The 27,849-nt window shown below is 49.3% G+C and overlaps 1 protein-coding gene and 1 pseudogene across 1 annotated transcript; one reads left to right on the forward strand and one right to left on the reverse strand.

Annotated features, from left to right (window-relative positions):
• Positions 1-4,794: 4,794 nt before the first annotated feature.
• Positions 4,795-27,517, forward strand: bfsp2 (beaded filament structural protein 2, phakinin). The gene is made up of 7 exons (XM_075482129.1): positions 4,795-5,698; positions 6,758-6,840; positions 19,019-19,175; positions 19,361-19,522; positions 19,933-20,061; positions 25,651-25,895; positions 27,123-27,517. The coding sequence occupies exons 1-7, from the start codon at positions 5,261-5,263 to the stop codon at positions 27,217-27,219; spliced, it is 1,311 nt and encodes a 436-aa protein (XP_075338244.1). The 5' UTR covers positions 4,795-5,260; the 3' UTR covers positions 27,220-27,517.
• On the reverse strand, positions 5,705-6,675 carry LOC142398640 (uncharacterized; annotated as a pseudogene).
• Positions 27,518-27,849: the final 332 nt, after the last annotated feature.

Below are 27,849 nucleotides of genomic sequence, written 5' to 3' on the forward strand. Positions count from 1 at the left end.
CCAAGGGTTGGATTCCAGACGAGCCAAAAGTCTGTGGGTGGGAGGGAGCAGCTTGAAACCGGAGGCGGTCTGGCGGATGGCCAGACTCCCGACGACGTGGAGGCAGGAACCGATCTGGGGGGCCGCCAGACATCCGGCGACGGGGCAGCCCCCCCCCTTCAAGGGATGGATTCCAGACATCCCAAACTGTGGGTGGGAGGGAGGGGCTCAAAGCTGTGGTTTTATGGGCTCCAGCTCTCTGGGCTCTGCTGCTAGTTTTAGCTCTCTGGGCTCTGCTGCTAGCTTTAGCTCTCTGGGCTCTGCTGCTAGCTTTAGCTCTCTGGGCTCTGCTACTAGCTTTAGCTCTCTGGGCTCTGCTGCTAGCTTTAGGTCTCTGGGCTCTGCTGCTAATTTTAGCTCTCTGGGCTCTGCTGCTAGTTTTAGCTCTCTGGGCTCTGCTGCTAGCTTTAGCTCTCTGGGCTCTGCTGCTAGTTTTAGCTCTCTGGGCTCTGCTGCTAGTTTTAGCTCTCTGTGCTTTGCTGCTAGTTTTAGCTCTGGGCTTTGGTGCTAGCTTTATCTCTCTGGGCTCTGCTGCTAGCTTTATCTCTCTGGGCTCTGCTGCTAGCTTTAGCTCTCTGGGCTCTGCTATAATTTTAGCTCTCTGGGCTCTGCTGCTAGTTTTAGCTCTGGGCTTTGGTGCTAGCTTTATCTCTCTGGGCTCTGCTGCTAGTTTTAGCTCTCTGGGGTCTGCTGCTAGCTTTAGCTCTTTGGGCTCTGCTGCTAGCTCTGGCTCTCTGGACTCTATGGCTGCTGGCTCTGTGGACTTTGTGGGCTCTCTAGCCTGGGATGCTGGAGAGATGAGGGAGGAAGTGTACAGTGCGAGATGTAGCTCTTGGGTTTCTGACCTTGGGGTGACCTTTAACCTTTAACATGCTAACTGAGGCCTGCAGAGTCTGAGATCTAGCTCCAAACTTGAATCTGAAACCGTTAACTATCCGTCATATAATCGTCTTTATTGTTGTTCAAAGTAAACAGGTTGAACAGAATCAGCTGATGTTTGTGTTGTGTTCTGGGACACTTTAATCACCACTGATCTGTGTTTTCTGAGCTGTTCCCGGATCAGATTCTGTCACACACAAGTCGTCACTTCTCACTTTTACACGTAGACTCTCTGAACAGCATTTCACGCTTCACCTGTCAGGCTGTTAGACAGAAACCGTCTCTGGCTGTTAGACAGAAACCGTCTCAGGGAAAGTTTCTCCACCACATCCTGCTGCTGCGTTCAGCACTTCCTGTTGAGATTGAACACAAAGAATCTGATTGTGTTTGATGGTAAATCTGTGGACGCTTACACTGAGCGGCTGCTCGTGGTTTCCACAGAAACGCAAACAAAAAACTTTTTTTTTTTCATGGTGACGTCAGGAGGAAGGTGAAATACTCTGTAAACTACAGAAACTGTCGCAGTGTGTGAGGACTGATGTCAGGAGATGCGGAACTTCCTGCTTTGCAAAAACTAGAAAGAATATCACCAACAACTTCTTACTAAATGACTCAGAAACATCAGTGAGCTGTTGTGGGAGCCCCCCCCCAGCAGCAGTCTGGGCCTATAGCAACAGAACTATGGGATGTTTCAGGGTCAACTGAGCCATCCCTAACTATAAGCTTTATAAGAAAGGAAAGTTTTAAGCCTGGTCTTAAAGGTAAAAATAATAATAATAATGTATATATAAGTTTTATATAGCGCTTTTCCAAATGCTCAAAGACGCTTTACATAAGGAACAAACAGAAAGCAGAGACAAAAACAAGACTTTATAAACAAAAAGACAAGAGAAAAACACTGTTACAGACTTTAGGCACATAGGGTGGGGGGGGGGGGGGGGGGGGACATTTTATCAGGTGTTGTAGGTGATTTTGAACAGGTGGGTTTTGAATGAGGGGAGTGTATCGGAGTTCCGGATGGCGGGGGGCAGGGAGTTCCAAAGGGTGGGGGCAGCGATGGAGAACGCTCTGTCCCCAAGGGTGCGGTACTTTGGTGATGGGAGTGAGGAGGTTTGGATCAGAGGAGCGGAGATGTCGAGTGGGGGAGTAGGGGTGGAGGAGGTTTGTAAGGTATGGAGGTGCAAGGCTACTGAGGGCTTTGTAGGTGATGAGAAGGATCTTGAAGTTGATTCGCTGTTTTATTGGAAGCCAGTGAAGTTGTTGAAGGATGGGAGTGATGTGTTCTCTGGAGGGGGAGTGAGTGAGCAGTCGGGCGGCCGAGTTTTGGACATATTGCAGTTTTTGAAGAGCAGAGGAGGGGAGGCCATACAGGATGCTGTTGCAATAGTCGAGTCTGGAGGTGATGAAGGCATGGACAAGTGTTTCGGCAGCTGAGGGGGAGAGAGTAGGGCGAAGGCGTGCAATGTTGCGGAGGTGGAAGAAGGCTATTTTGGTAACCTGGTTTATGTGGGATTTGAAGGAGAGTGTGGGGTCCATGATGATACCGAGATTTCTGACCAGGGGGGAGGGAGTGACGGAGTGACCATCAATGCAGAGTGAGAAATGCTGGGAGGTGGGGAGGGTGGATTCTGGGCCAAAGATGATCATTTCAGTTTTATTGCTGTTGAGTTGGAGGAGGTTGTGATTCATCCAGGCTCTGATGTCAGTTAGGCAGTTGGTGAGGGTGGAGAGAATGGCAGCAGTAATGGCAGTGGTGGTGATGTATAGCTGGGTATCGTCGGCATAACAGTGGAAGTGAAGACCATGGTGGCGGATAATGTGACCCAGTGGGAGCATGTAGAGGATGAAGAGGATTGGTCCGAGCACTGAGCCTTGGGGAACTCCGTGTGAGACAGGGGCGGTGCGGGATTTGTGGTTGTTGATGGAGATGTAGTGGAGTCTTTCAGACAGGTAGGAGGTGAACCAGGAGAGAGCGGAGTTGATGATGCCAATGGTTTGCAGACGGTTGAGGAGGATGGAGTGATTGATGCTGTCGAAGGCAGCACTGAGGTCGAGCAGGAGGAGAATGGTGAGGGAGCCGGAGCCGGAGGAGAGTAGGAGGTCATTGGTGACTTTTAAAAGTGCTGTTTCGGTACTGTGATGGGTTCTGAAGCCGGATTGGAATGTTTCGTACAGGTTATTGGAGAGGAGGTATTGCTTTAATTGTGCTGCGACGGCTCTTTCCAGAATTTTTGAGAGGAATGGGAGGTTGGAGATGGGCCTGAAATTGTTGGGGTCGTCAGGGTCAAGGCCAGGTTTTTTAAGGAGGGGGGCGATGGCAGCAAGTTTAAGAGGAGAGGGGACGGTGCCGGAGGTAAGGGAGGAGTTGATGGTGTCCGTGATGAGTGGGGCGAGGGAGGTGAAACAGGCTTTTACAAGCTCAGAAGGCATGGGGTCCAGGGGGGAGGTGGATGATTTCATGGTGGAGAGTATTTTGGAGAGGTCGGCTGTGGTTTTGGGGGAGAAGATGGAAAGCTGGTGGTCGGGGGATGAGGGAAATGGAGGTTCAGAGTTGGGGGTGGTGGCAGTGGAGGTGACGAGCTGGTTGTGTATGTTATCGATCTTAGAGTGGAACAGTGATAGCTGTGGCTGCTGGGTCTCTGCACTCTGTGGACTGAGATGTTGAAGAGGTGAGGGGGGATGAGTACAGTGCAGCTACCTGTTCCGGCTCCATGCCAAAAATGTCCAGCGTTGCAGCGCGCTGCAAAGTCCTCGCCTTCCCCCAGATGCGCGACAGGTCCACAGGCCAGGTCTGGAGAACTTGCTTTGCCAAAAAAAAAGTCAATAATGTCATTGGCCACTTCCAACCTTCTCCAGGAGGCGCTGTCCTGCTCCAAGCAGGAACAGAGATGTTCGGCCAGCCGTAATGAGGTTTTAAAATCCGCCGCGTCCATTTTTGGCTGGATCTTTCTGTCAGGTTGGGTTAGGGAAGGACACAGATGCGGACTTTTCAAAAGAAAGCTTGGTTTATTAACAAAAAACAAATTATCAACAGAAAGCGCGGCTGAACCGGAATCAAAATCGTAGCTGAATCAAACAAAACAAGACATGAATGGCAAAGATCCGGCAAACTGACAGGGGAAGCAGGAAACTAAATAGGGACAGTGATTAGTGACAAGGTGCAGCTGGTGGGGAATAACGCAGGTGAAGTGAGTGAGCTAATTAACAGAGTGCAGGGAAACTAAGGCATGACTAAACTAAAAACTAAACATGGACTGAAACTCAAAACCTGGACATGAACTGAACACAAAAACGTAACTTAAAACATGAAACTAAAAACATAAGTCCATGGGCGTGACAGTTTCAGTGAATCTCTGCAGCTGTTACCATGGAAACATCTGCAGATATTCACTTTAAAGCTGCTCAGAACTGAACTAACTCTGGTTCTGCCTCAGATTCTGGGTTTATGTTCATGTTGGAACATGTTTCAGTGAGTCTCTGCAGCTGTTACCATGGAAACATCTGCAGATATTCACTTTAAAGCTGCTCAGAACTGAACTAACTCTGGTTCTGCCTCAGATTCTGGGTTTATGTTCATGTTGGAACATGTTTCAGTGAATCTCTGCAGCTGTTACCATGGAAACATCTGCAGATATTCACTTTAAAGCTGCTCAGAACTGAACTAACTCTGGTTCTGCCTCAGATTCTGGGTTTATGTTCATGTTGGAACATGTTTCAGTGAATCTCTGCAGCTGTTACCATGGAAACATCTACAGATATTCACTTTAAAGCTGCTCAGAACTGAACTAACTCTGGTTCTGCCTCAGATTCTGGGTTTATGTTCATGTTGGAACATGTTTCAGTGAATCAGCTGCTTCCTGTTTTTATATAAAACATAAAAAACTGAAGCTGATCAGGACTGCAGAATTAAAGTTCATATTCAGGCTGTCATTTCCAACATCTACATGAATATTAAAGTCACCCACTACAATGACTTTATCTGTACTCAGCACTAAGTGGGATAAAAACTCTGAGAACTCAGACAGGAACTCAGAATAAGGGCCAGGTGGACAACAACAAACACAAGAGGTTTCTGTGATTTCCACTTTGGGAAGAACTGAGAATCAGAGACAGAAAAGAGCTCAGCCTGATGTTTTATGCAGAGCAGTGAGCACGCGGCGGCCTCAGGGCTTCCGGACCCTTCCGGACCCCTCCTCCCTGCTGATGCAGCTGTTTCCATCAGGACAAAAGCTCCCAGTACAAACAGCTCCTGAACAAAGGCGGCCGCGCTTCCAGAACGCCGTCCTCCCATAAAGCCGGGCGGCCGGCGGCTCTGAGCGGTTTGACCCTGGGAGCAGCTGCCATGCCTCTGCCCCGACGCCGCTCGTCCTTCCTGGGACAGCCGTCCGCCGAGCGCCCGTCCCCCGCCTCCTGCGGGAGGATGGGCGCCGCCGGCACCGCCGCCCCCCGCGGCGTCTTCGTGGGCTCGGCCCCCTCTGGGGGCGCGGCCTCCGGCCTGGGGACCCGGGTGTCCCGCCGGGCTCTGGGGATCAGCAGCGTGTTCCTGCAGGGCATGAGGAGCAGCGCCGCCCCCGTGCTGCCCCGGGCCGGGGAGCGGGCCGCCGGGGCCGGATCCGCCAGCCTGAACGGCTGCCTGATGGAGTACCGGGACAAAGTCCGGGCCCTGGAGCAGCTGAACCAGCAGCTGGAGGAGCAGATCCGCCTCTGCCTGGACCGCAAGGCCTCCAGCGCCGGCACCTGGGGGCCCCTCCGCAGGGAGTGGGAGGACATCTACAGACAGGTGAAGACCAGGGACACCAGGGGGACCAGGGAGACCAGGGGGACCAGGGAGACCAGGGACACCAGGGGGACCAGGGACACCAGGGGGACCAGGGGGACCAGGGAGACCAGGGGGACCAGGGGGACCAGGGAGACCAGGGGGACCAGGGGGACCAGGGGGACCAGGAGGACCAGGGAGACCAGGGGGACCAGGGAGACCAGGGGGACCAGGGGGACCAGGGGGACCAGGAGGACCAGGGAGACCAGGGGGACCAGGGGGACCAGGGAGACCAGGGGGACCAGGGAGACCAGGGGGACCAGGGGGACCAGGGACACCAGGGGGACCAGGGACACCAGGGGGACCAGGGACACCAGGGAGACCAGGGGGACCAGGGGGACCAGGGAGACCAGGGGGACCAGGGGGACCAGGAGGACCAGGGAGACCAGGGGGACCAGGGGGACCAGGGAGACCAGGGGGACCAGGGAGACCAGGGGGACCAGGGGGACCAGGGGGACCAGGAGGACCAGGGAGACCAGGGGGACCAGGGGGACCAGGGGGACCAGGGGGACTAGGAGGACCAGGGGGACCAGGGGGGCCGGGGGGACCAGGGGGACCAGGGAGACCAGGGGGACCAGGGACACCAGGGAGACCAGGGGGACCAGGGAGACCAGGGAGACCAGGGGGACCAGGGGGACCAGGAGGACCAGGGAGACCAGGGGGACTAGGAGGACCAGGGGGACCAGGGGGACCAGGGGGACCAGGAGGACCAGGGGGACCAGGGAGAACAGGGAGACCAGGAGGACCAGGGGGACTAGGAGGACCAGGGGGACCGACGGCCCAGGGGGACCAGGGGGACCAGGGGGACCAGGGGGACCAGGGGGACCAGGGGGACCAGGGGGACCTGGGGGACCAGGGGGACTAGGGGGTCCTGGGGGACCAGGGAGACCAGGGGGACCAGGGGGACTAGGGGGTCCTGGGGGACCAGGGAGACCAGGGGGACTAGGGGGGCCGGGGGGACCAGTGGGACCCTAACCCTAACCCTAACCCTACCCACCCTGTGGTTTCCTACGCTGTGTGCAGGTCAGTGAAGCCATCCTGGACAACGCCCGGCTCATGCTGCAGACGGAGAATGTTCAGGCCAACGCAGAGGACTTCAAGGACAGGTGCTCCTCACTCTGTTCTGCACTTTTAAACAAATGTAGAACCAAGCGTAGAACCGAGAGAGGTTCATACAGGAAGCAATGCAGCTCAAAATGAAAAATAAACTTAAATTAAATAAAAACATAAACAGACTTTACAGAAACAAGTCCAAAGAACTGATTCTCAGAGTCTTCACTGACCAACAGAACCAAGCGTAGAACCAAGCGTAGAACCACGCGAAGAACCACGCGTAGAACCACGCGTAGAACCACGCGTGGAACCAAGCGTAGAACCAAGCGTAGAACCAAGCGTAGAACCAAGCGTAGAACCACGCGTAGAACCAAACGTAGAACCAAGCGTAGAACCAAGCGTAGAACCAAGCGTAGAACCAAGCGTAGAACCATGCGTAGAACCAAACGTAGAACCACGCGTAGAAACAAAAGTAGAACCAAGCGTAGAACCAAGCGTAGAACCACGCGTAGAACCAACCGTAGAACCACGCGTAGAACCAAACGTAGAACCAAGCGTAGAACCAAACGTAGAACCACGCGTAGAACCAAACGTAGAACCAAGCGTAGAACCAACCGTAGAACCAAGCGTAGAACCAAACGTAGAACCGAGCATAGAACCAAGCGTAGAACCAAACGTAGAACCAAACGTACAACCAAGCGTAGAACCAAACGTAGAACCAAGCGACTCTGGAACAGGACTCTGGAACAGGACTCTGGAACAGGATGGGAACAGGACACTGGAACAGGACTCTGGAACAGGATGGGAACAGGACTCTGGAACAGGACTCTGGAACAGGACTCTGGAACAGTATGGGAACAGGACTCTGGAACAGGATGGGAACAGGACACTGGAACAGGACTCTGGAACAGGATGGGAACAGGACTCTGGAACAGGACTCTGGAACAGGATGGGAACAGGACTCTGGAACAGGACTCTGGAACAGGATGGGAACAGGACTCTGGAACAGGACTCTGGAACAGGATGGGAACAGGACTCTGGGACAGGACTCTGGAACAGGATGGGAACAGGACTCTGGAACAGGACTCTGGAACAGGATGGGAACAGGACTCTGGAACAGGACACTGGAACAGGATGGGAACAGGACTCTGGAACAGGACTCTGGAACAGGACTCTGGAAGAGGACTTTGGAACAGGATGGGAACAGGACTGAGGAACAGGACTCTGGAACAGGATGGGAACACGACTCTGGAACAGGACTGGAAAAGGATGGGAACACGACTCTGAAACAGGACTCTGGGACAGGACTCTGGAACAGGACTCTGGAACAGGATGGGAAAAGGACTCTGGAACAGGACTCTGGAGCAGGACTCTGGAACAGGACTCTGGAGCAGGACTCTGGGACAGGACTCTGGAACAGGACTCTGGGACAGGATGGGAACAGGACTCTGGGACAGGACTCTGGAACAGGACTCTGGGACAGGATGGGAACAGGACTCTGGGACAGGACTCTGGAACAGGACTCTGGAACAGGACTGGAACAGGACTGGAACAGGACTCTGGGACAGGATGGGAACAGGACTCTGGAACAGGACTCTGGAACAGGACTCTGGGACAGGATGGGAACAGGACTCTGGAACAGGACTCTGGAGCAGGACTCTGGAAAAGGATGGGAACAGGACTCTGGAACAGGACTCTGGAACAGGACTCTGGAGCAGGACTCTGGAACAGGACTCTGGGACAGGATGGGAACAGGACTCTGGAACAGGATGGGAACAGGACTATGGGACAGGATTCTGGAACAGGATGGAAACAGGACTCTGGAACAGGACTCTGGAACAGGACTCTGGAACAGGATGGGAACAGGACTCTGGGACAGGATGGGAACAGGACTCTGGAACAGGACTCTGGGACAGGATTCTGGAACAGGATGGAAACAGGACTCTGGGACAGGATGGGAACAGGACTCTGGGACAGGATTCTGGAACAGGACTCTGGAACAGGACTCTGGAACAGGACTCTGGAACAGGACTCTGGAACAGGACTCTGGAACAGGATGGGAACAGGACTCTGGAACAGGATGGAAACAGGACTCTGGAACAGGATGGGAACAGGACTCTGGGACAGGATGGGAACAGGACTCTTGAACAGGACTCTGGAACAGGACTCTGGGACAGGATGGGAACAGGACTCTGGAACAGGACTCTGGAACAGGATGGAAACAGGACTCTGGAACAGGATGGGAACAGGACTCTGGGACAGGATGGGAACAGGACTCTGGAACAGGACTCTGGAACAGGACTCTGGGACAGGATTCTGGAACAGGATGGGAACAGGACTCTTGAACAGGACTCTGGAACAGGACTCTGGGACAGGATGGGAACAGGACTCTGGAACAGGACTCTGGAACAGGATGGGAACAGGACTCTGGAACAGGACTCTGGAACAGGATGGGAACAGGACTCTGGAACAGGACTCTGGGACAGGATGGGAACAGGACTCTGGAACAGGACTCTGGGACAGGATGGGAACAGGACTCTGGAACAGGACTCTGGGACAGGACTCTGGAACAGGATGGGAACAGGACTCTGGAACAGGACTCTGGGACAGGATGGGAACAGGACTCTGGAACAGGACTCTGGAACAGGATGGGAACAGGACTCTGGGACAGGACTCTGGAACAGGATGGGAACAGGACTCTGGGACAGGACTCTGGGACAGGACTCTGGAACAGGATGGGAACAGGACTCTTGAACAGGACTCTGGAACAGGACTCTTGGACAGGATGGGAACAGGACTCTGGGACAGGACTCTGGAACAGGATGGGAACAGGACTCTTGAACAGGACTCTGGAACAGGACTCTGGGACAGGATGGGAACAGGACTCTGGAACAGGATGGGAAAAGGACTCTGGGACAGGATTCTGGAACAGGATGGGAACAGGACTCTTGAACAGGACTCTGGAACAGGACTCTGGGACAGGATGGGAACAGGACTCTAGAACAGGACTCTGGAACAGGACTCTGGAACAGGATGGGAACAGGACTCTGGGACAGGATGGGAACAGGACTCTGGGACAGGATGGGAACAGGACTCTGGAACAGGACTCTGGAACAGGATGGGAACAGGACTATGGGACAGGATTCTGGAACAGGATGGGAACAGGACTCTTGAACAGGACTCTGGAACAGGACTCTGGAACAGGACTCTGGAACAGGATGGGAACAGGACTCTGGGACAGGATTCTGGAACAGGACTCTGGAACAGGACTCTGGAACCGGATGGGAACAGGACTCTGGGACAGGATTCTGGAACAGGACTCTGGAACAGGATTCTGGAACAGGACTCTGGAACAGGACTCTGGAACAGGACTCTGGAACCGGATGGGAACAGGACTCTGGGACAGGATTCTGGAACAGGACTCTGGAACAGGACTCTGGAACAGGACTCTGGAACAGGACTCTGGAACAGGATGGGAACAGGACTCTGGGACAGGATTCTGGAACAGGACTCTGGAACAGGACTCTGGAACAGGATGGGAACAGGACTCTGGGACAGGATTCTGGAACAGGATGGGAACAGGACTCTTGAACAGGACTCTGGAACAGGACTCTGGAACAGGACTCTGGAACCGGATGGGAACAGGACTCTGGGACAGGATTCTGGAACAGGACTCTGGAACAGGACTCTGGAACAGGACTCTGGAACAGGACTCTGGAACAGGATGGGAACAGGACTCTGGGACAGGATTCTGGAACAGGACTCTGGAACAGGACTCTGGAACAGGACTCTGGAACAGGATGGGAACAGGACTCTGGGACAGGATTCTGGAACAGGATGGGAACAGGACTCTTGAACAGGACTCTGGAACAGGACTCTGGGACAGGGTGGGAACAGGACTCTGGAACAGGACTCTGGAACAGGATGGGAACAGGACTCTGGAAAAGGATGGGAACAGGACTCTGGAATAGCACTCTGGAACAGGATGGGAACAGGACTCTGGAACAGGACTCTGGAACAGGACTCTGGAACAGGACTCTGGAACAGGATGGGAACAGGACTCTGGGACAGGATTCTGGAACAGGATGGGAACAGGACTCTTGAACAGGACTCTGGAACAGGACTCTGGAACAGGACTCTGGAACAGGACTCTGGAACCGGATGGGAACAGGACTCTGGGACAGGATTCTGGAACAGGACTCTGGAACAGGACTCTGGAACAGGACTCTGGAACAGGATGGGAACAGGACTCTGGGACAGGATTCTGGAACAGGATGGGAACAGGACTCTTGAACAGGACTCTGGGACAGGATGGGAACAGGACTCTGGAACAGGACTCTGGAACAGGATGGGAACAGGACTCTGGGACAGGATGGGAACAGGACTCTGGAACAGGACTCTGGAACAGGATGGGAACAGGACTCTGGAACAGGACTCTGGAAAAGGATGGGAACAGGACTCTTGAACAGGACTCTGGAACAGGACTCTGGGACAGGATGGGAACAGGACTCTGGGACAGGACTCTGGAACAGGACACTGGAACAGGACTCTTGAACAGGACTCTGGAACAGGACTCTGGGACAGGATGGGAACAGGACTCTGGAACAGGACTCTGGAACAGGACTCTGGAACAGGATGGGAACAGGACTCTGGGACAAGATTCTTGAACAGGATGGGAACAGGACTCTTGAACAGGACTCTGGAACAGGATGGGAACAGGACTCTGGAACAGGACTCTGGGACAGGATGGGAACAGGACTCTTGAACAGGACTCTGGAACAGGATGGGAACAGGACTCTGGAATAGCACTCTGGAACAGGATGGGAGCAGGACTCTGGAACAGGATGGGAACAGGACTCTGGGACAGGATTCTGGAACAGGATGGGAACAGGACTCTTGAACAGGACTCTGGAACAGGACTCTGGGACAGGATTCTGGAACAGGATGGGAACAGGACTCTGGGACAGGATTCTGGAACAGGATGGGAACAGGACTCTTGAACAGGACTCTGGAACAGGACTCTGGGACAGGATTCTGGAACAGGATGGGAACAGGACTCTGGGACAGGATGGGAACAGGACTCTGGAACAGGACTCTGGAACAGGACTCTGGAACAGGACTCTGGAACAGGACTCTGGGACAGGACTCTGGGACAGGACTCTGGAACAGGATGGGAACAGGACTCTGGGACAGGATGGGAACAGGACTCTGGGACAGGATGGGAACAGGACTCTGGAACAGGACTCTGGAACAGGACTCTGGAACAGGACTCTGGGACAGGATGGGAACAGGACTCTGGGACAGGACTCTGGAACAGGACTCTGGGACAGGATGGGAACAGGACTCTGGGACAGGACTCTGGAACAGGACTCTGGAACAGGACTGGAACAGGACTGGAACAGGACTCTGGGACAGGATGGGAACAGGACTCTGGAACAGGACTCTGGAACAGGACTCTGGGACAGGATGGGAACAGGACTCTGGAACAGGACTCTGGAGCAGGACTCTGGAAAAGGATGGGAACAGGACTCTGGAACAGGACTCTGGAACAGGACTCTGGAGCAGGACTCTGGAACAGGACTCTGGGACAGGATGGGAACAGGACTCTGGAACAGGATGGGAACAGGACTATGGGACAGGATTCTGGAACAGGATGGAAACAGGACTCTGGAACAGGACTCTGGAACAGGACTCTGGAACAGGATGGGAACAGGACTCTGGGACAGGATGGGAACAGGACTCTGGAACAGGACTCTGGGACAGGATTCTGGAACAGGATGGAAACAGGACTCTGGGACAGGATGGGAACAGGACTCTGGGACAGGATTCTGGAACAGGACTCTGGAACAGGACTCTGGAACAGGACTCTGGAACAGGACTCTGGAACAGGATGGGAACAGGACTCTGGAACAGGATGGAAACAGGACTCTGGAACAGGATGGGAACAGGACTCTGGGACAGGATGGGAACAGGACTCTTGAACAGGACTCTGGAACAGGACTCTGGGACAGGATGGGAACAGGACTCTGGAACAGGACTCTGGAACAGGATGGAAACAGGACTCTGGAACAGGATGGGAACAGGACTCTGGGACAGGATGGGAACAGGACTCTGGAACAGGACTCTGGAACAGGACTCTGGGACAGGATTCTGGAACAGGATGGGAACAGGACTCTTGAACAGGACTCTGGAACAGGACTCTGGGACAGGATGGGAACAGGACTCTGGAACAGGACTCTGGAACAGGATGGGAACAGGACTCTGGAACAGGACTCTGGAACAGGATGGGAACAGGACTCTGGAACAGGACTCTGGGACAGGATGGGAACAGGACTCTGGAACAGGACTCTGGGACAGGATGGGAACAGGACTCTGGAACAGGACTCTGGGACAGGACTCTGGAACAGGATGGGAACAGGACTCTGGAACAGGACTCTGGGACAGGATGGGAACAGGACTCTGGAACAGGACTCTGGAACAGGATGGGAACAGGACTCTGGGACAGGACTCTGGAACAGGATGGGAACAGGACTCTGGGACAGGACTCTGGGACAGGACTCTGGAACAGGATGGGAACAGGACTCTTGAACAGGACTCTGGAACAGGACTCTTGGACAGGATGGGAACAGGACTCTGGGACAGGACTCTGGAACAGGATGGGAACAGGACTCTTGAACAGGACTCTGGAACAGGACTCTGGGACAGGATGGGAACAGGACTCTGGAACAGGATGGGAAAAGGACTCTGGGACAGGATTCTGGAACAGGATGGGAACAGGACTCTTGAACAGGACTCTGGAACAGGACTCTGGGACAGGATGGGAACAGGACTCTAGAACAGGACTCTGGAACAGGACTCTGGAACAGGATGGGAACAGGACTCTGGGACAGGATGGGAACAGGACTCTGGGACAGGATGGGAACAGGACTCTGGAACAGGACTCTGGAACAGGATGGGAACAGGACTATGGGACAGGATTCTGGAACAGGATGGGAACAGGACTCTTGAACAGGACTCTGGAACAGGACTCTGGAACAGGACTCTGGAACAGGATGGGAACAGGACTCTGGGACAGGATTCTGGAACAGGACTCTGGAACAGGACTCTGGAACCGGATGGGAACAGGACTCTGGGACAGGATTCTGGAACAGGACTCTGGAACAGGATTCTGGAACAGGACTCTGGAACAGGACTCTGGAACAGGACTCTGGAACCGGATGGGAACAGGACTCTGGGACAGGATTCTGGAACAGGACTCTGGAACAGGACTCTGGAACAGGACTCTGGAACAGGACTCTGGAACAGGATGGGAACAGGACTCTGGGACAGGATTCTGGAACAGGACTCTGGAACAGGACTCTGGAACAGGATGGGAACAGGACTCTGGGACAGGATTCTGGAACAGGATGGGAACAGGACTCTTGAACAGGACTCTGGAACAGGACTCTGGAACAGGACTCTGGAACCGGATGGGAACAGGACTCTGGGACAGGATTCTGGAACAGGACTCTGGAACAGGACTCTGGAACAGGACTCTGGAACAGGACTCTGGAACAGGATGGGAACAGGACTCTGGGACAGGATTCTGGAACAGGACTCTGGAACAGGACTCTGGAACAGGACTCTGGAACAGGATGGGAACAGGACTCTGGGACAGGATTCTGGAACAGGATGGGAACAGGACTCTTGAACAGGACTCTGGAACAGGACTCTGGGACAGGGTGGGAACAGGACTCTGGAACAGGACTCTGGAACAGGATGGGAACAGGACTCTGGAAAAGGATGGGAACAGGACTCTGGAATAGCACTCTGGAACAGGATGGGAACAGGACTCTGGAACAGGACTCTGGAACAGGACTCTGGAACAGGACTCTGGAACAGGATGGGAACAGGACTCTGGGACAGGATTCTGGAACAGGATGGGAACAGGACTCTTGAACAGGACTCTGGAACAGGACTCTGGAACAGGACTCTGGAACAGGACTCTGGAACCGGATGGGAACAGGACTCTGGGACAGGATTCTGGAACAGGACTCTGGAACAGGACTCTGGAACAGGACTCTGGAACAGGATGGGAACAGGACTCTGGGACAGGATTCTGGAACAGGATGGGAACAGGACTCTTGAACAGGACTCTGGGACAGGATGGGAACAGGACTCTGGAACAGGACTCTGGAACAGGATGGGAACAGGACTCTGGGACAGGATGGGAACAGGACTCTGGAACAGGACTCTGGAACAGGATGGGAACAGGACTCTGGAACAGGACTCTGGAAAAGGATGGGAACAGGACTCTTGAACAGGACTCTGGAACAGGACTCTGGGACAGGATGGGAACAGGACTCTGGGACAGGACTCTGGAACAGGACACTGGAACAGGACTCTTGAACAGGACTCTGGAACAGGACTCTGGGACAGGATGGGAACAGGACTCTGGAACAGGACTCTGGAACAGGACTCTGGAACAGGATGGGAACAGGACTCTGGGACAAGATTCTTGAACAGGATGGGAACAGGACTCTTGAACAGGACTCTGGAACAGGATGGGAACAGGACTCTGGAACAGGACTCTGGGACAGGATGGGAACAGGACTCTTGAACAGGACTCTGGAACAGGATGGGAACAGGACTCTGGAATAGCACTCTGGAACAGGATGGGAGCAGGACTCTGGAACAGGATGGGAACAGGACTCTGGGACAGGATTCTGGAACAGGATGGGAACAGGACTCTTGAACAGGACTCTGGAACAGGACTCTGGGACAGGATTCTGGAACAGGATGGGAACAGGACTCTGGGACAGGATTCTGGAACAGGATGGGAACAGGACTCTTGAACAGGACTCTGGAACAGGACTCTGGGACAGGATTCTGGAACAGGATGGGAACAGGACTCTGGGACAGGATGGGAACAGGACTCTGGAACAGGACTCTGGAACAGGACTCTGGAACAGGACTCTGGAACAGGACTCTGGGACAGGACTCTGGGACAGGACTCTGGAACAGGATGGGAACAGGACTCTGGGACAGGATGGGAACAGGACTCTGGGACAGGATGGGAACAGGACTCTGGAACAGGACTCTGGAACAGGACTCTGGAACAGGACTCTGGGACAGGACTCTGGGACAGGACTCTGGAACAGGATGGGAACAGGACTCTGGGACAGGATGGGAACAGGACTCTGGAACAGGACTCTGGAACAGGATGGGAACAGGACTCTGGAACAGGACTCTGGGACAGGACTCTGGAACAGGACTCTGGAACAGGACTCTGGAACAGGATGGGAACAGGACTCTGGAACAGGATGGGAACAGGACTCTGGAACAGGACTCTGGAACAGGACTCTGGAACAGGACTCTGGAACAGGACTCTGGAACAGGATGGGAACAGGACTCTGGAACAGGACTCTGGAACAGCACTCTGGAATAGCACTCTGGAACAGGATGGGAACAGGACTCTGGGACAGGACTCTGGGACAGGACTCTGGGGCAGGACTCTGGGACAGGACTCTGGGGCAGGACTCTGGGACAGGACTCTGGAATAGCACTCTGGAACAGGACTCTGGAACAGGACTCTGGAACAGGACTCTGGGACAGGATGGGAACAGGACTCTGGAACAGGACTCTGGAACAGGATGGGAACAGGACTCTGGAACAGGACTCTGGAACAGGACTCTGGGACAGGACTCTGGGACAGGACTCTGGAATAGCACTCTGGAACAGGACTCTGGGACAGGACTCTGGGGCAGGACTCTGGAACAGGACTCTGGAACAGGACTCTGGGACAGGACTCTGGGGCAGGACTCTGGGACAGGACTCTGGGACAGGACTCTGGGGCAGGACTCTGGGACAGGACTCTGGAACAGGATGGGAACAGGACTCTGGAACAGGACTCTGGAACAGGATGGGAACAGGACTCTGGGACAGGACTCTGGAACAGGACTCTGGAACAGGACTCTGGGACAGGACTCTGGGACAGGACTCTGGGGCAGGACTCTGGGGCAGGACTCTGGGACAGGACTCTGGAACAGGACTCTGGAACAGGACTCTGGAACAGGACTCTGGGACAGGACTCTGGGGCAGGACTCTGGGACAGGACTCTGGGACAGGACTCTGGAACAGGACTCTGGGGCAGGACTCTGGGACAGGACTCTGGGACAGGACTCTGGGGCAGGACTCTGGGACAGGACTCTGGGACAGGACTCTGGGCAGGACTCTGGGACAGGACTCTGGGGCAGGACTCTGGGACAGGACTCTGGGACAGGACTCTGGAACAGGACTCTGGGACAGGACTCTGGGGCAGGACTCTGGGACAGGACTCTGGGACAGGACTCTGGGGCAGGACTCTGGGACAGGACTCTGGGGCAGGACTCTGGGACAGGACTCTGGGACAGGACTCTGGAACAGGACTCTTGAACGTTAGCATCAGTGCTTAATTTGTAAAGTGGGAGGTCCCGGAGCGCAGAGGATGAGTGACTCCGGTGCGGAAAAAAAGCGTGCGGCGGGCGCTTTCGAGTAACTCTGTGCGCCAAACCGAAAATAATCTGGGCATGTATTGTGGGCATAATAACGATATTCGTATCAAATCCGGCGCCGCTTTACAAGCTCTCTGGCTAACTGTCCAATAGAACGGAAGTGTGCACCCTCCTTTTCCGTAATATAGATATTTTCAGTATCTCGTTTCATGACAGAAATCACCAACAAGACGGATATCAAAACCAGACATTGACACTAAACAAACTTTAATTTATTTGTTTAATTATTTTTTTCAAAATAAATGTTGTTTGTCAACAGAGGTGGCGGAGCCAACGTCATAGATCCCGGAGCGCGCTCCGGCTTGCTCCCCCTCAAATTAAGCCCTGGTTAGCATATTAGCATATAAATTAGCATATGTTAACTGTGACCTAATGAACCTTTAGGACCTGTTAGACAGCGCCCCCTGGTGGCTGATTCCTGCCTGCAGATAAATACCATGAAGTGCAGAGCAAACGCTGTCATAAATTAGTCTGGAATGAGGAAACAGTTCTACAATCAGAAAGTGGGAAGTGGCCATAAAACAAAAATACAGAATAGATTTCATTGATGAAATATTAGTTTTAAACCAGATAGTAAAAATAAGGGAACTAAAAGAGATTTCCAGGTAGTAAGTTAACACCAGACTTTCACATTAAATGTAAATGAAAAGTAAAACCAGCCAAGGTTTCAGTGTGAACAGACGAATAAGATGATGTAAGTTCTGTTTTTAAAACATGTTGTTGAGTCCATTCAGGAACTGTTCCACTTCTCTAAAACTCTGATTTAAGGCGAAACACGGCGGGCAAAAACAGGGATTTCATGCAGTGGTCATTTTTTAGATATTGGGCCAGTCTACTCCTTCAATATGTGTTATTTCAAAACAAAAATTCAAATGTTTATTTCTTCACATTTTGTTTAATCGCGGCCGTACGTTTCGCCCAAATTTACCAAAATGAATTCCCCTATTTAAATCTTTAAATGCTTTTTTCTCAAAATCAGTTTTTTGGTATTTTTCCAGTATCAATATCTCAGCCTATGGAGCACCTACTAACACCAAACTTTCCAGTTATACACTTAGCAGTATTCTGAAGATATTTACAGAAGGATTTGTTGATAAATTATTCCTGGCCTGATTTATGTGACATTATAATAAAAAAATATGGCGAAAATTGATGTTTTTTAGGCTATCGACAGTATATTTCGATTTCCTAGGAAATGAAAGCAGATATCCTGAAAGCCCTCTGTAATGTTCTTTTCACTTTGTGTGTAAACAAAATGAAAAAAGAATTTTGCACCTGGCTTTATCAAATGTTCAGATCTATTTTCTGGAAATATATGCAAATGTGCGCATATTCAATGATATAATGCCTAATTTGCATAATTAAACATACAACTTTCTAAAACTTGTAATACATTTTTTTTCATACTTGTATAAGTAATCAAAACTGAGGAAGTTTCATGGTGATATCTATTATTTTAAAATATTACCCTATTCACCTGTAGTGTCTCGCCTTAAACATTTAGGACTTCCACTGGTTCAGAGGGATCTGATCCCAGTGCTCCCAGTGCTCCCAGTTTCACGTGGGTCAGTGGGACGCTCTGAGCGTTTCCAAGTTCAGCAGGAAGCCCTTTAAAATTTGAGGATCTGTAGAATGCATTAAGCCGAGCTCAGAGTGAACATGTCCACCCCAGGGTCACAGTTACGTCTCTCTGCTGCAGGTACGAGAACGAGCAGCCCTTCCGGAGGGCCGTGGAGGAGGAGATCAGCTCCCTGTACCGAGTGATCGAGGAGGCCACTGTGACCAAGATGGAGCTGGAGGAGCAGATGGAGAACATGAGGATGGAGCTGCGCAGCCTGGAGCACAACCACGAACAGGTCCCACCAGAGTGTGTTAAAAAAACTGTCGATTTAAGAGCAGCTCTGTTAGAGGGCTTTAGAATCCCTCAGCTCAGCATCACAGGTCCTGTTGTACAGCAGGGTTTGATTAATAAAGTTCTATCATGCCTCAATGATTGATTAGCCTTTTAGTCTTGTGACCTAAGTTTCACCTTTCCGTGCAGGATGTGCGTGTTCTTTACAATCAGATGGCCGGCCGTGAGGTGGATGAGCTGGATGCCCCCATAGAAACCAGTCTGGACCAGATTCTGGCCTACATCAGGAGCCACTGGGAGAAGGTGACGGAGAGGAACCGAGCCGAGACTGACAGCTACATGGACTGTAAGGTGAGGAAGCATCACCTGCGCAGGTGTGCTCACAGGTGTGTGCTCACAGGTGCGCTCACAGGTGCGCTCACAGGTGCGCTCACAGGTGCGCTCACAGGTGCGCTCACAGGTGCGCTCACAGGTGTGTGCTCACAGGTGCGCTCACAGGTGCGCTCACAGGTGTGCTCACAGGTGCGCTCACAGGTGTGCGCACAGGTGCGCTCACAGGTGTGTCCACCGGTGCGCTCACAGGTGTGTGCTCATAGGTGCGCTCACAGGTGCGCTCACAGGTGTGCTCACAGGTGCGCTCACAGGTGCGCTCACAGGTGCGCTCACAGGTGCGCTCACAGGTGCGCTCACAGGTGTGTGCACAGGTGTGCTCACAGGTGTGTGCTCACAGGTGCGCTCACAGGTGTGTGTTTGTGCTGCAGGAGGCGCAGTGTGTGGGCAGCAGCCTGAGTCCAGAGGAGGAGCAGGTGGAGGCGCTGAAGGCCGAGTGCAGCGACACTGGCTGTAAGATCCAGAGTCTGCAGGCTGAGACCGAATCCATCAGAGCATTGGTGAGCTTTAGCGACTAATCAATAACCTGATCGAATTCCAGTCTGTGAACTGTCAGTAACATGTCAGTAACAGATCAGTAACAGAAACATGTCAGTAAAAGAAACATGTCAGTAACAAAAACATGTCAGTAACAGATCAGTAACAGAAACATGTCAGTAAAAGAAACATGTCGTAACAAAAACATGTCAGTAACGTGTCAGTAACAGAAACATGTCAGTAACACATCAGTAACAGAAACATGTCAATAACGTGTCAGTAACATGTCAGTAACGTGTCAGTAACATGTCAGTGATATGTCAGTAACATGTCAGTGACATGTCAGTAACCTGTAAGTAACCTGTCAGTAACATGTCAGTAACCTGTCAGTAACATGTCAGTAACATATCAGTAACATGTCAGTAACATGTCAGTAAAATGTCAGTAACATGTCAGTAACCTGTCAGTAACGTCTCAGTAACATGTCAGTAACCTGTCAGTAACATGTCAGTAACCTGTCAGTAACATGTCAGTAACATGTCAGTAACATGTCAGTAACATGTCAGTAACCTGTCAGTAACGTGTCAGTAACAGTAACATGTCAGTAACGTGTCAGTAACAGTAACCTGTCAGTAACGTCTCAGTAACATGTCAGTAACGTGTCAGTAACGTGTCAGTAACATGTCAGTAACACGTCAGTAACCTGTCAGTGACATGTCAGTAACATGTCAGTAACGTGTCAGTAACATGTCAGTAACATGTCAGTAACCTGTCAATAACGTGTCAGTAACACATCAAAAAAAGAAACATGTCAGTAACAGAAACATGTCAGTAACAGAAACATGTCAGTAACACATCAGTAACAGAAACATGTCAATAACGTGTCAGTAATGTGTCAGTAACATGTCAGTAACATGTCAGTAACCTGTCAGTAACAAGTCAGTAACATGTCAGTAACGTCTCAGTAACATGTTAGTAACATGACAGTAACTTGTCAGTAACATGTCAGTAACAGTAACCTGTCAGTAACGTGTCAGTAACATGTCAGTATAATGTCAGTAACGTGTCAGTAACATGTCAGTAACCTGTCAGTAACCTGTCAGTACCGTGTCATTAACATGTCAGTAACATGTCAGTAACATGTCAGTAACCTGTCAGTAACATGTCAGTAACCTGTCAGTAACGTGTCAGTAACATGTCACATGTCAGTAACATGTCAGTAACATGTCATATGTCAGTAACATGTCAGTAACAAGTCACATGTTAGTAACAAGTCACATGTCAGTAACGTGTCAGTAACATGTCAGTAACATGTCAGTAACATGTCAGTAACTTGTCAGTAACATGTCAGTAACATGTCAGTAACGTGTCAGTAACCTGTCAGTAACGTGTCAGTAACCTGTCAGTAACGTGTCAGTAACCTGTCAGTAACGTGTCAGTAACATGTCAGTAACGTGTCAGTAACATATCAGTAACCTGTCAGTAACCTGTCAGTACCGTGTCATTAACATGTCAGTAACATGTCAGTAACATGTCAGTAACATGTCAGTAACCTGTCATATGTCAGTAACATGTCAGTAACAAGTCACATGTTAGTAACGTGTCAGTAACATGTCAGTAACGTGTCAGTAACATGTCAGTAACGTGTCAGTAACATGTCAGTAACATGTCAGTAACATGTCAGTAACTTGTCAGTAACATGTCAGTAACATGTCAGTAACGTGTCAGTAACCTGTCAGTAACGTGTCAGTAACCTGTCAGTAACGTGTCAGTAACATATCAGTAACATGTCAGCAACATGTCAGTAACCTGTCAGTAACGTGTCAGTAACGTGTCAGTAACGTGTCAGTAACGTGTCAGTAACACGTCAGTAACCTGTCAGTAACGTGTTAGTAACCTGTCAGTACCGTGTCATTAACATGTCAGTAACTTGTCAGTAACATGTCAGTAACATGTCAGTAACATGTCAGTAACATGTCAGTAACATGTCAGTAACAAGTCACATGTCAGTAACATGTCAGTAACATGTCAGTAACTTGTCAGTAACATGTCAGTAACATGTCAGTAACGTGTCAGTAACATGTCAATAACGTGTCAGTAACCTGTCAGTAACGTGTCAGTAACATGTCAGTAACATGTCAGTAACATGTCAGTAACAAGTCACATGTCAGTAACATGTCAGTAACATGTCAGTAACATGTCAGTAACATGTCAGTAACATGTCAGTAACATGTCAAATGTCAGTAACATGTCACATGTCAGTAAAATGTCACATGTCAGTAACATGTCAGTAACAAGTCACATGTCAGTAACATGTCAGTAACATGTCAGTAACTTGTCAGTAACATGTCAGTAACCTGTCAGTAACGTGTCAGTAACATGTAAGTAACATGTCAGTAACATGTCAGTAACTTGTCAGTAACATGTCAGTAACCTGTCAGTAACGTGTCAGTAACATGTCAGTGACATGTCAGTAACATGTCAGTAACCTGTCAGTAACCTGTCAGTAACCTGTCAGTAACCTGTCAGTAACCTGTCAGTAACCTGTCAGTAACGTCTCGGTAACATGTCAGTAACATGTCAGTAACATGTCAGTAACCTGTCAGTAACGTGTCATTAACATGTCAGTAACATGTCGGTAACATGTCAGTAACGTGTCAGTAACGTGTCAGTGACCTGTCAGTAACGTGTCAGTAACATGTCAGTAACATGTCACATGTCAGTAACATGTCAGTAACAAGTCGGTAACATGTCAGTAACGTGTCAGTAACGTGTCAGTGACCTGTCAGTAACGTGTCAGTAACATGTCAGTAACATGTCACATGTCAGTAACATGTCAGTAACATGTCACATGTCAGTAACATGTCAGTAACGTGTCATTAACATGTCAGTAACATGTCACATGTCAGTAACATGTCAGTAACGTGTCATTAACATGTCAGTAACATGTCGGTAACATGTCAGTAACGTGTCAGTAACGTGTCAGTGACCTGTCAGTAACGTGTCAGTAACATGTCAGTAACATGTCACATGTCAGTAACATGTCAGTAACATGTCAGTAACATGTCAGTAAAGTGTCAGTAACATGTCAGTAACGTGTCAATAAAATGTCAGTAACATGTCAGTAACATGTCAGTAACGTGTCAGTAACATGTCAGTAACATGTCAGTAACATGTCACATGTCAGTAACATGTCACATGTCAGTAACATGTCACATGTCAGTAACATGTCAGTAACAAGTCAAATGTCAGTAACATGTCAGTAACATATCACATGTCAGTAACAGGTCAGTAACATGTCGGTAACATGTCACATGTCAGTAACATGTCAGTAACCTGTCAGTAACATGTCAGTAACCTGTCAGTAACGTGTCAGTAACATGTAAGTAACCTGTCAGTAACGCGTCATTAACATGTAAGTAACATGTCACATGTCAGTAACGTGTCAGTAACATGTCAGTAACATGTCAGTAACATGTCAGTAACATGTCAGTAACATGCCACATGTCAGTAACATGTCAGTAACCTGTCAGTAACTTGTCAGTAACATGTCAGTAACATGTCACATGTCAGTAACATGTCACATGTCAGTATCTTGTCACATGTCAGTAACATGTCAGTAACTTGTCAGTAACATATCAGTAACATATCAGTAACATGTCAGTAACGTGTCAGTAACATGTCAGTAACATGTCAGTAACGTGTCAGTAACCTGCCAGTAACATGTCAGTAACATGTCAGTAACCACATGTCAGTAACCTGTCAGTAACCTGTCAGTAACCACATGTCAATAACGTGTCAGTAACATGTCAGTTACGTGTCAGTAACATTTCGGTTACATGACAGTAACATGTCAGTAACCACATGTCAGTAACATGTCAGTAAGATGTCAGTACGATGTCAGTAAGATGTCAGTAAGATGTCAGTAACCTGTCAGTAACATGTCAGTAACCTGTCAGTAACCTCTCAGTAACCTCTCAGTAACATGTCAGTAACGTGTCAGTAACCTCTCAGTAACCTCTCAGTAACATGTCAGTAACATGTCAGTTAGATGTCAGTAACATGTCGGTAACATGTCAGTAACATGTCAGTAACCTCTCAGTAACATTTCAGTAACATGTCAGTAACATGTCAGTAACATGTCAGTAACATGTCAGTAACATGTCAGTAACCACATGTCAGTAACATGTCAGTAACATGTCACATGTCAGTAACATGTCACATGTCAGTAACATGTCACATGTCAGTAACGTGTCAGTAACATGTCAGTAACATGTCGGTTACATGTCAGTAACATGTCAGTAAGATGTCACATGTCAGCAACATGTCACATGTCAGTAACATGTCAGTAACATGTCAGTAACATGTCACATGTCAGCAACATGTCACATGTCAGTAACATGTCACATGTCAGCAACATGTCACATGTCAGTAACATGTCACATGTCAGTAACATGTCACATGTCACATGTCAGTAACGTGTCAGTAACGTGTCAGTAACATGTCACATGTCAGTAACATGTCAGTAACCTGTCGGTAACATGTCAGTAACATGTCAGTAACGTGTCAGTAACCACATGTCAGTAACATGTCAGTAACTTGTCAGTAACTTGTCAGTAACGTGTCAGTAACCACAGGTCAGTAACGTGTCAGTAACATGTCAGTAACGTGTCAGTAACATGTCAGTAACGTGTCAGTAACATGTCAGTAACCTGTCAGTAACCTGTCAGTAACCTGTCAGTAACATGTCAGTAACATGTCAGTAACCTGTCAGTAACATGTCAGTAACATGTCAGTAACCTGTCAGTAACATGTCAGTAACAAGTCAGTAACATGTCAGTAACATGTCAGTAACATGTCAGTAACAAGTCAGTAACATGTCAGTAACATGTCAGTAACATGTCAGTAACCTGTCAGTAACATGTCAGTAACCTGTCAGTAACATGTCAGTAACATGTCAGTAACATGTCAGTAACCTGTCAGTAACATGTCAGTAACATGTCAGTAACATGTCAGTAACATGTCAGTAACCTGTCAGTAACATGTCAGTAACATGTCAGTAACATGTCAGTAACAAGTCAGTAACATGTCAGTAACATGTCAGTAACATGTCAGTAACCTGTCAGTAACATGTCAGTAACCTGTCAGTAACATGTCAGTAACATGTCAGTAACCTGTCAGTAACATGTCAGTAACATGTCAGTAACATGTCAGTAACATGTCACATGTCAGTAACATGTCAGTAACATGTCAGTAACAAGTCAGTAACATGTCAGTAACATGTCAGTAACATGTCAGTAACCTGTCAGTAACATGTCAGTAACCTGTCAGTAACATGTCAGTAACATGTCAGTAACATGTCAGTAACATGTCAGTAACCTGTCAGTAACATGTCAGTAACAAGTCAGTAACATGTCAGTAACATGTCAGTAACAAGTCAGTAACATGTCAGTAACATGTCAGTAACATGTCAGTAACCTGTCAGTAACATGTCAGTAACCTGTCAGTAACATGTCAGTAACATGTCAGTAACCTGTCAGTAACATGTCAGTAACCTGTCAGTAACATGTCAGTAACATGTCAGTAACATGTCAATAACTCCCACCCTGTAGAAACGAGGTTTGGAAAACTCGTTGGGCGATTCCCGCCACTGGCACGACATGGAGCTGCAGAACTTGGGCTCGATCATCGTCAGGTTGGAGGCAGAGCTGGCTGACGTCCGCGGGGAAATCGAACAGCAGCGGCGTGACTACGACACGTTGCTCGGCAACAAGCAGCGGCTGGAGCAGGAGATTGGTCTGTACCACGGCATCCTGGATGGAGAGGAGAGCTGCTTCCAACCGGCTGCAGAGACGTTGTGAGTTCCTGACACACACCATGTTTCTGCAGAACTTCAGTAGAACCGCCCGACAGAACCGCTGGGTTCAGTTCAGCGTTGGGCAGCAGGTCTTTGCATCGTATACTTGCTTAGTTTAACCTTGTAGCACCCAAGCATATGAACAATCATTGAAAAAAATCATTTTGGGTCTTCTTGCATATTTTTGGCTGGGAACAAACCAATATTTTTGGAATTTTTGGAATTGGGTTATTTTTGATCATTTTAGGCAATGTTGCATATTTGCATCTGTGGGCTTTCCTGATTCATTTAGTTCACAAAACCAAGTTATTCTCTGCAGATCGTTATAGTGAAAGTTCACCAGTAACTGCTGCTACCACAATAAAATGTTTATAATAAACCTTTATTGAACATTCTTAATACAAAGTGCGGAACGCAACCATCATAAACTTTCCATTCAACAACAAATCAAACAGATTTCACAGATCTTTGTTGTGAACAAGTCAAGCACATATAAAATGCAAAAAATGTAATGTAAATAAAAAATGTGCACATGAAGCTAATAAAGAAATGCAAAAAAATAATCATAATAATACAATTTGGAGAGCTGAGCTCCCATTAGCGCTGTGAAAGGTGGACAAAGCAGAGCAGAAGGAACTGGAACAGAGCACCGCAGAGCAGAGTGTAACTCACTGATTGCTGTGACAACTGTCGGCACATAAAATGTAATGTAAAAAAATATTACACATGAATGTAAATAATGTATGTAAATTTAAAAAATCAAATAATAGAATAGAATAGAAGAATAGAAAATAGAATAGAATAGAAAAATACTTTATTCATCCCCCAATGGGGGAAATTCAAATTAGTCAAGTAGCTCAACATTTTTTTAAAATATTTACAAAGATTGTATTAACAACAATAAAACAACAACAATAATACCAATTCTAGTAAAAAGTACTACAACTAACTAATAATAATAATAAATGACTAAATGACGAAATAAACAAATAAATAAAAATCAATCAATCAATTTGAGAAGAACTCAGCAGTCACTGTTACAAAGCCTTATGGCTGTGGGAACAAAGGATGTAATGTAATGTAAATAAAAATATAATGTAAATAAATAAAAAGCTTGTTGCATATCTGCAACTGTGGGTGCTACAAGGTTAAACTCTAACATTCTAACACAGAGGCGGTATTTGAACTCAGTCATGTGAAAATAAGTGTTTCACCTTTCCTGTGCAGGTGTTCAGGTGTGCAGACAGATGCTGAAGGAGCTGCTGCTCCAGGACCTCCAGGACCTCCAGGACCTCCAGGACCTCCAGGACCTCCAGGACAGTGATCCCTCTGGAGGACCTGAGCACCTGGACCCCTGAGCAGTGGATCTTTGTGTAGACTGTGAGGTGGAGCTGCTCACCTGGAGGACTTTCCACCTGCTGAGGTGTGCAGGAGTGACGTGTTGGACCTGTGGAGGGAAGCTGAACCTGGCCTCAGGGTCTGGATCAGATCCAGAGACACAGAAATGTTTCCTGTTTGCTGCTTTGAGAATAAAAGTGAATGAAAGTGATGCTTTTGGTTCTGCAGGAAGTTTCATGATTGAAGGAGAAAAGGTGGAAAATAAATGAATGATGAAGAAAATAAAAGTGCAGAATAAACTGAAGTTTCTTTGAGCTCTGATGAAGCTGCAGGCCGTTCCACAGATAATCCTCTCCATGAGATTACTGATCAGGAAAGGAAACCAAACATCAGGACGCAGGTCTGAATGGTCTGAATAAGGAGAATCTCCTGAATTCTCCATGTGACAGCAGCTGTGGTGTTGATGACCCTCAGATATTTTTTTTAAAGAAGATTGGGCCTCATGCAACACCCGTTCGTACGCACAGATTTGTTCTGAACTCGTGCGTACGAGTGATTTAAGAGAACATTCACCAATCTTTTCGTATTTTACGTTTTCTTTCAGGTAGGAACAGAA

This window comes from Odontesthes bonariensis, chromosome 14 (assembly GCF_027942865.1).
Source record: "Odontesthes bonariensis isolate fOdoBon6 chromosome 14, fOdoBon6.hap1, whole genome shotgun sequence".
NCBI classification, from domain to species: Eukaryota; Metazoa; Chordata; class Actinopteri; order Atheriniformes; family Atherinopsidae; genus Odontesthes; species Odontesthes bonariensis.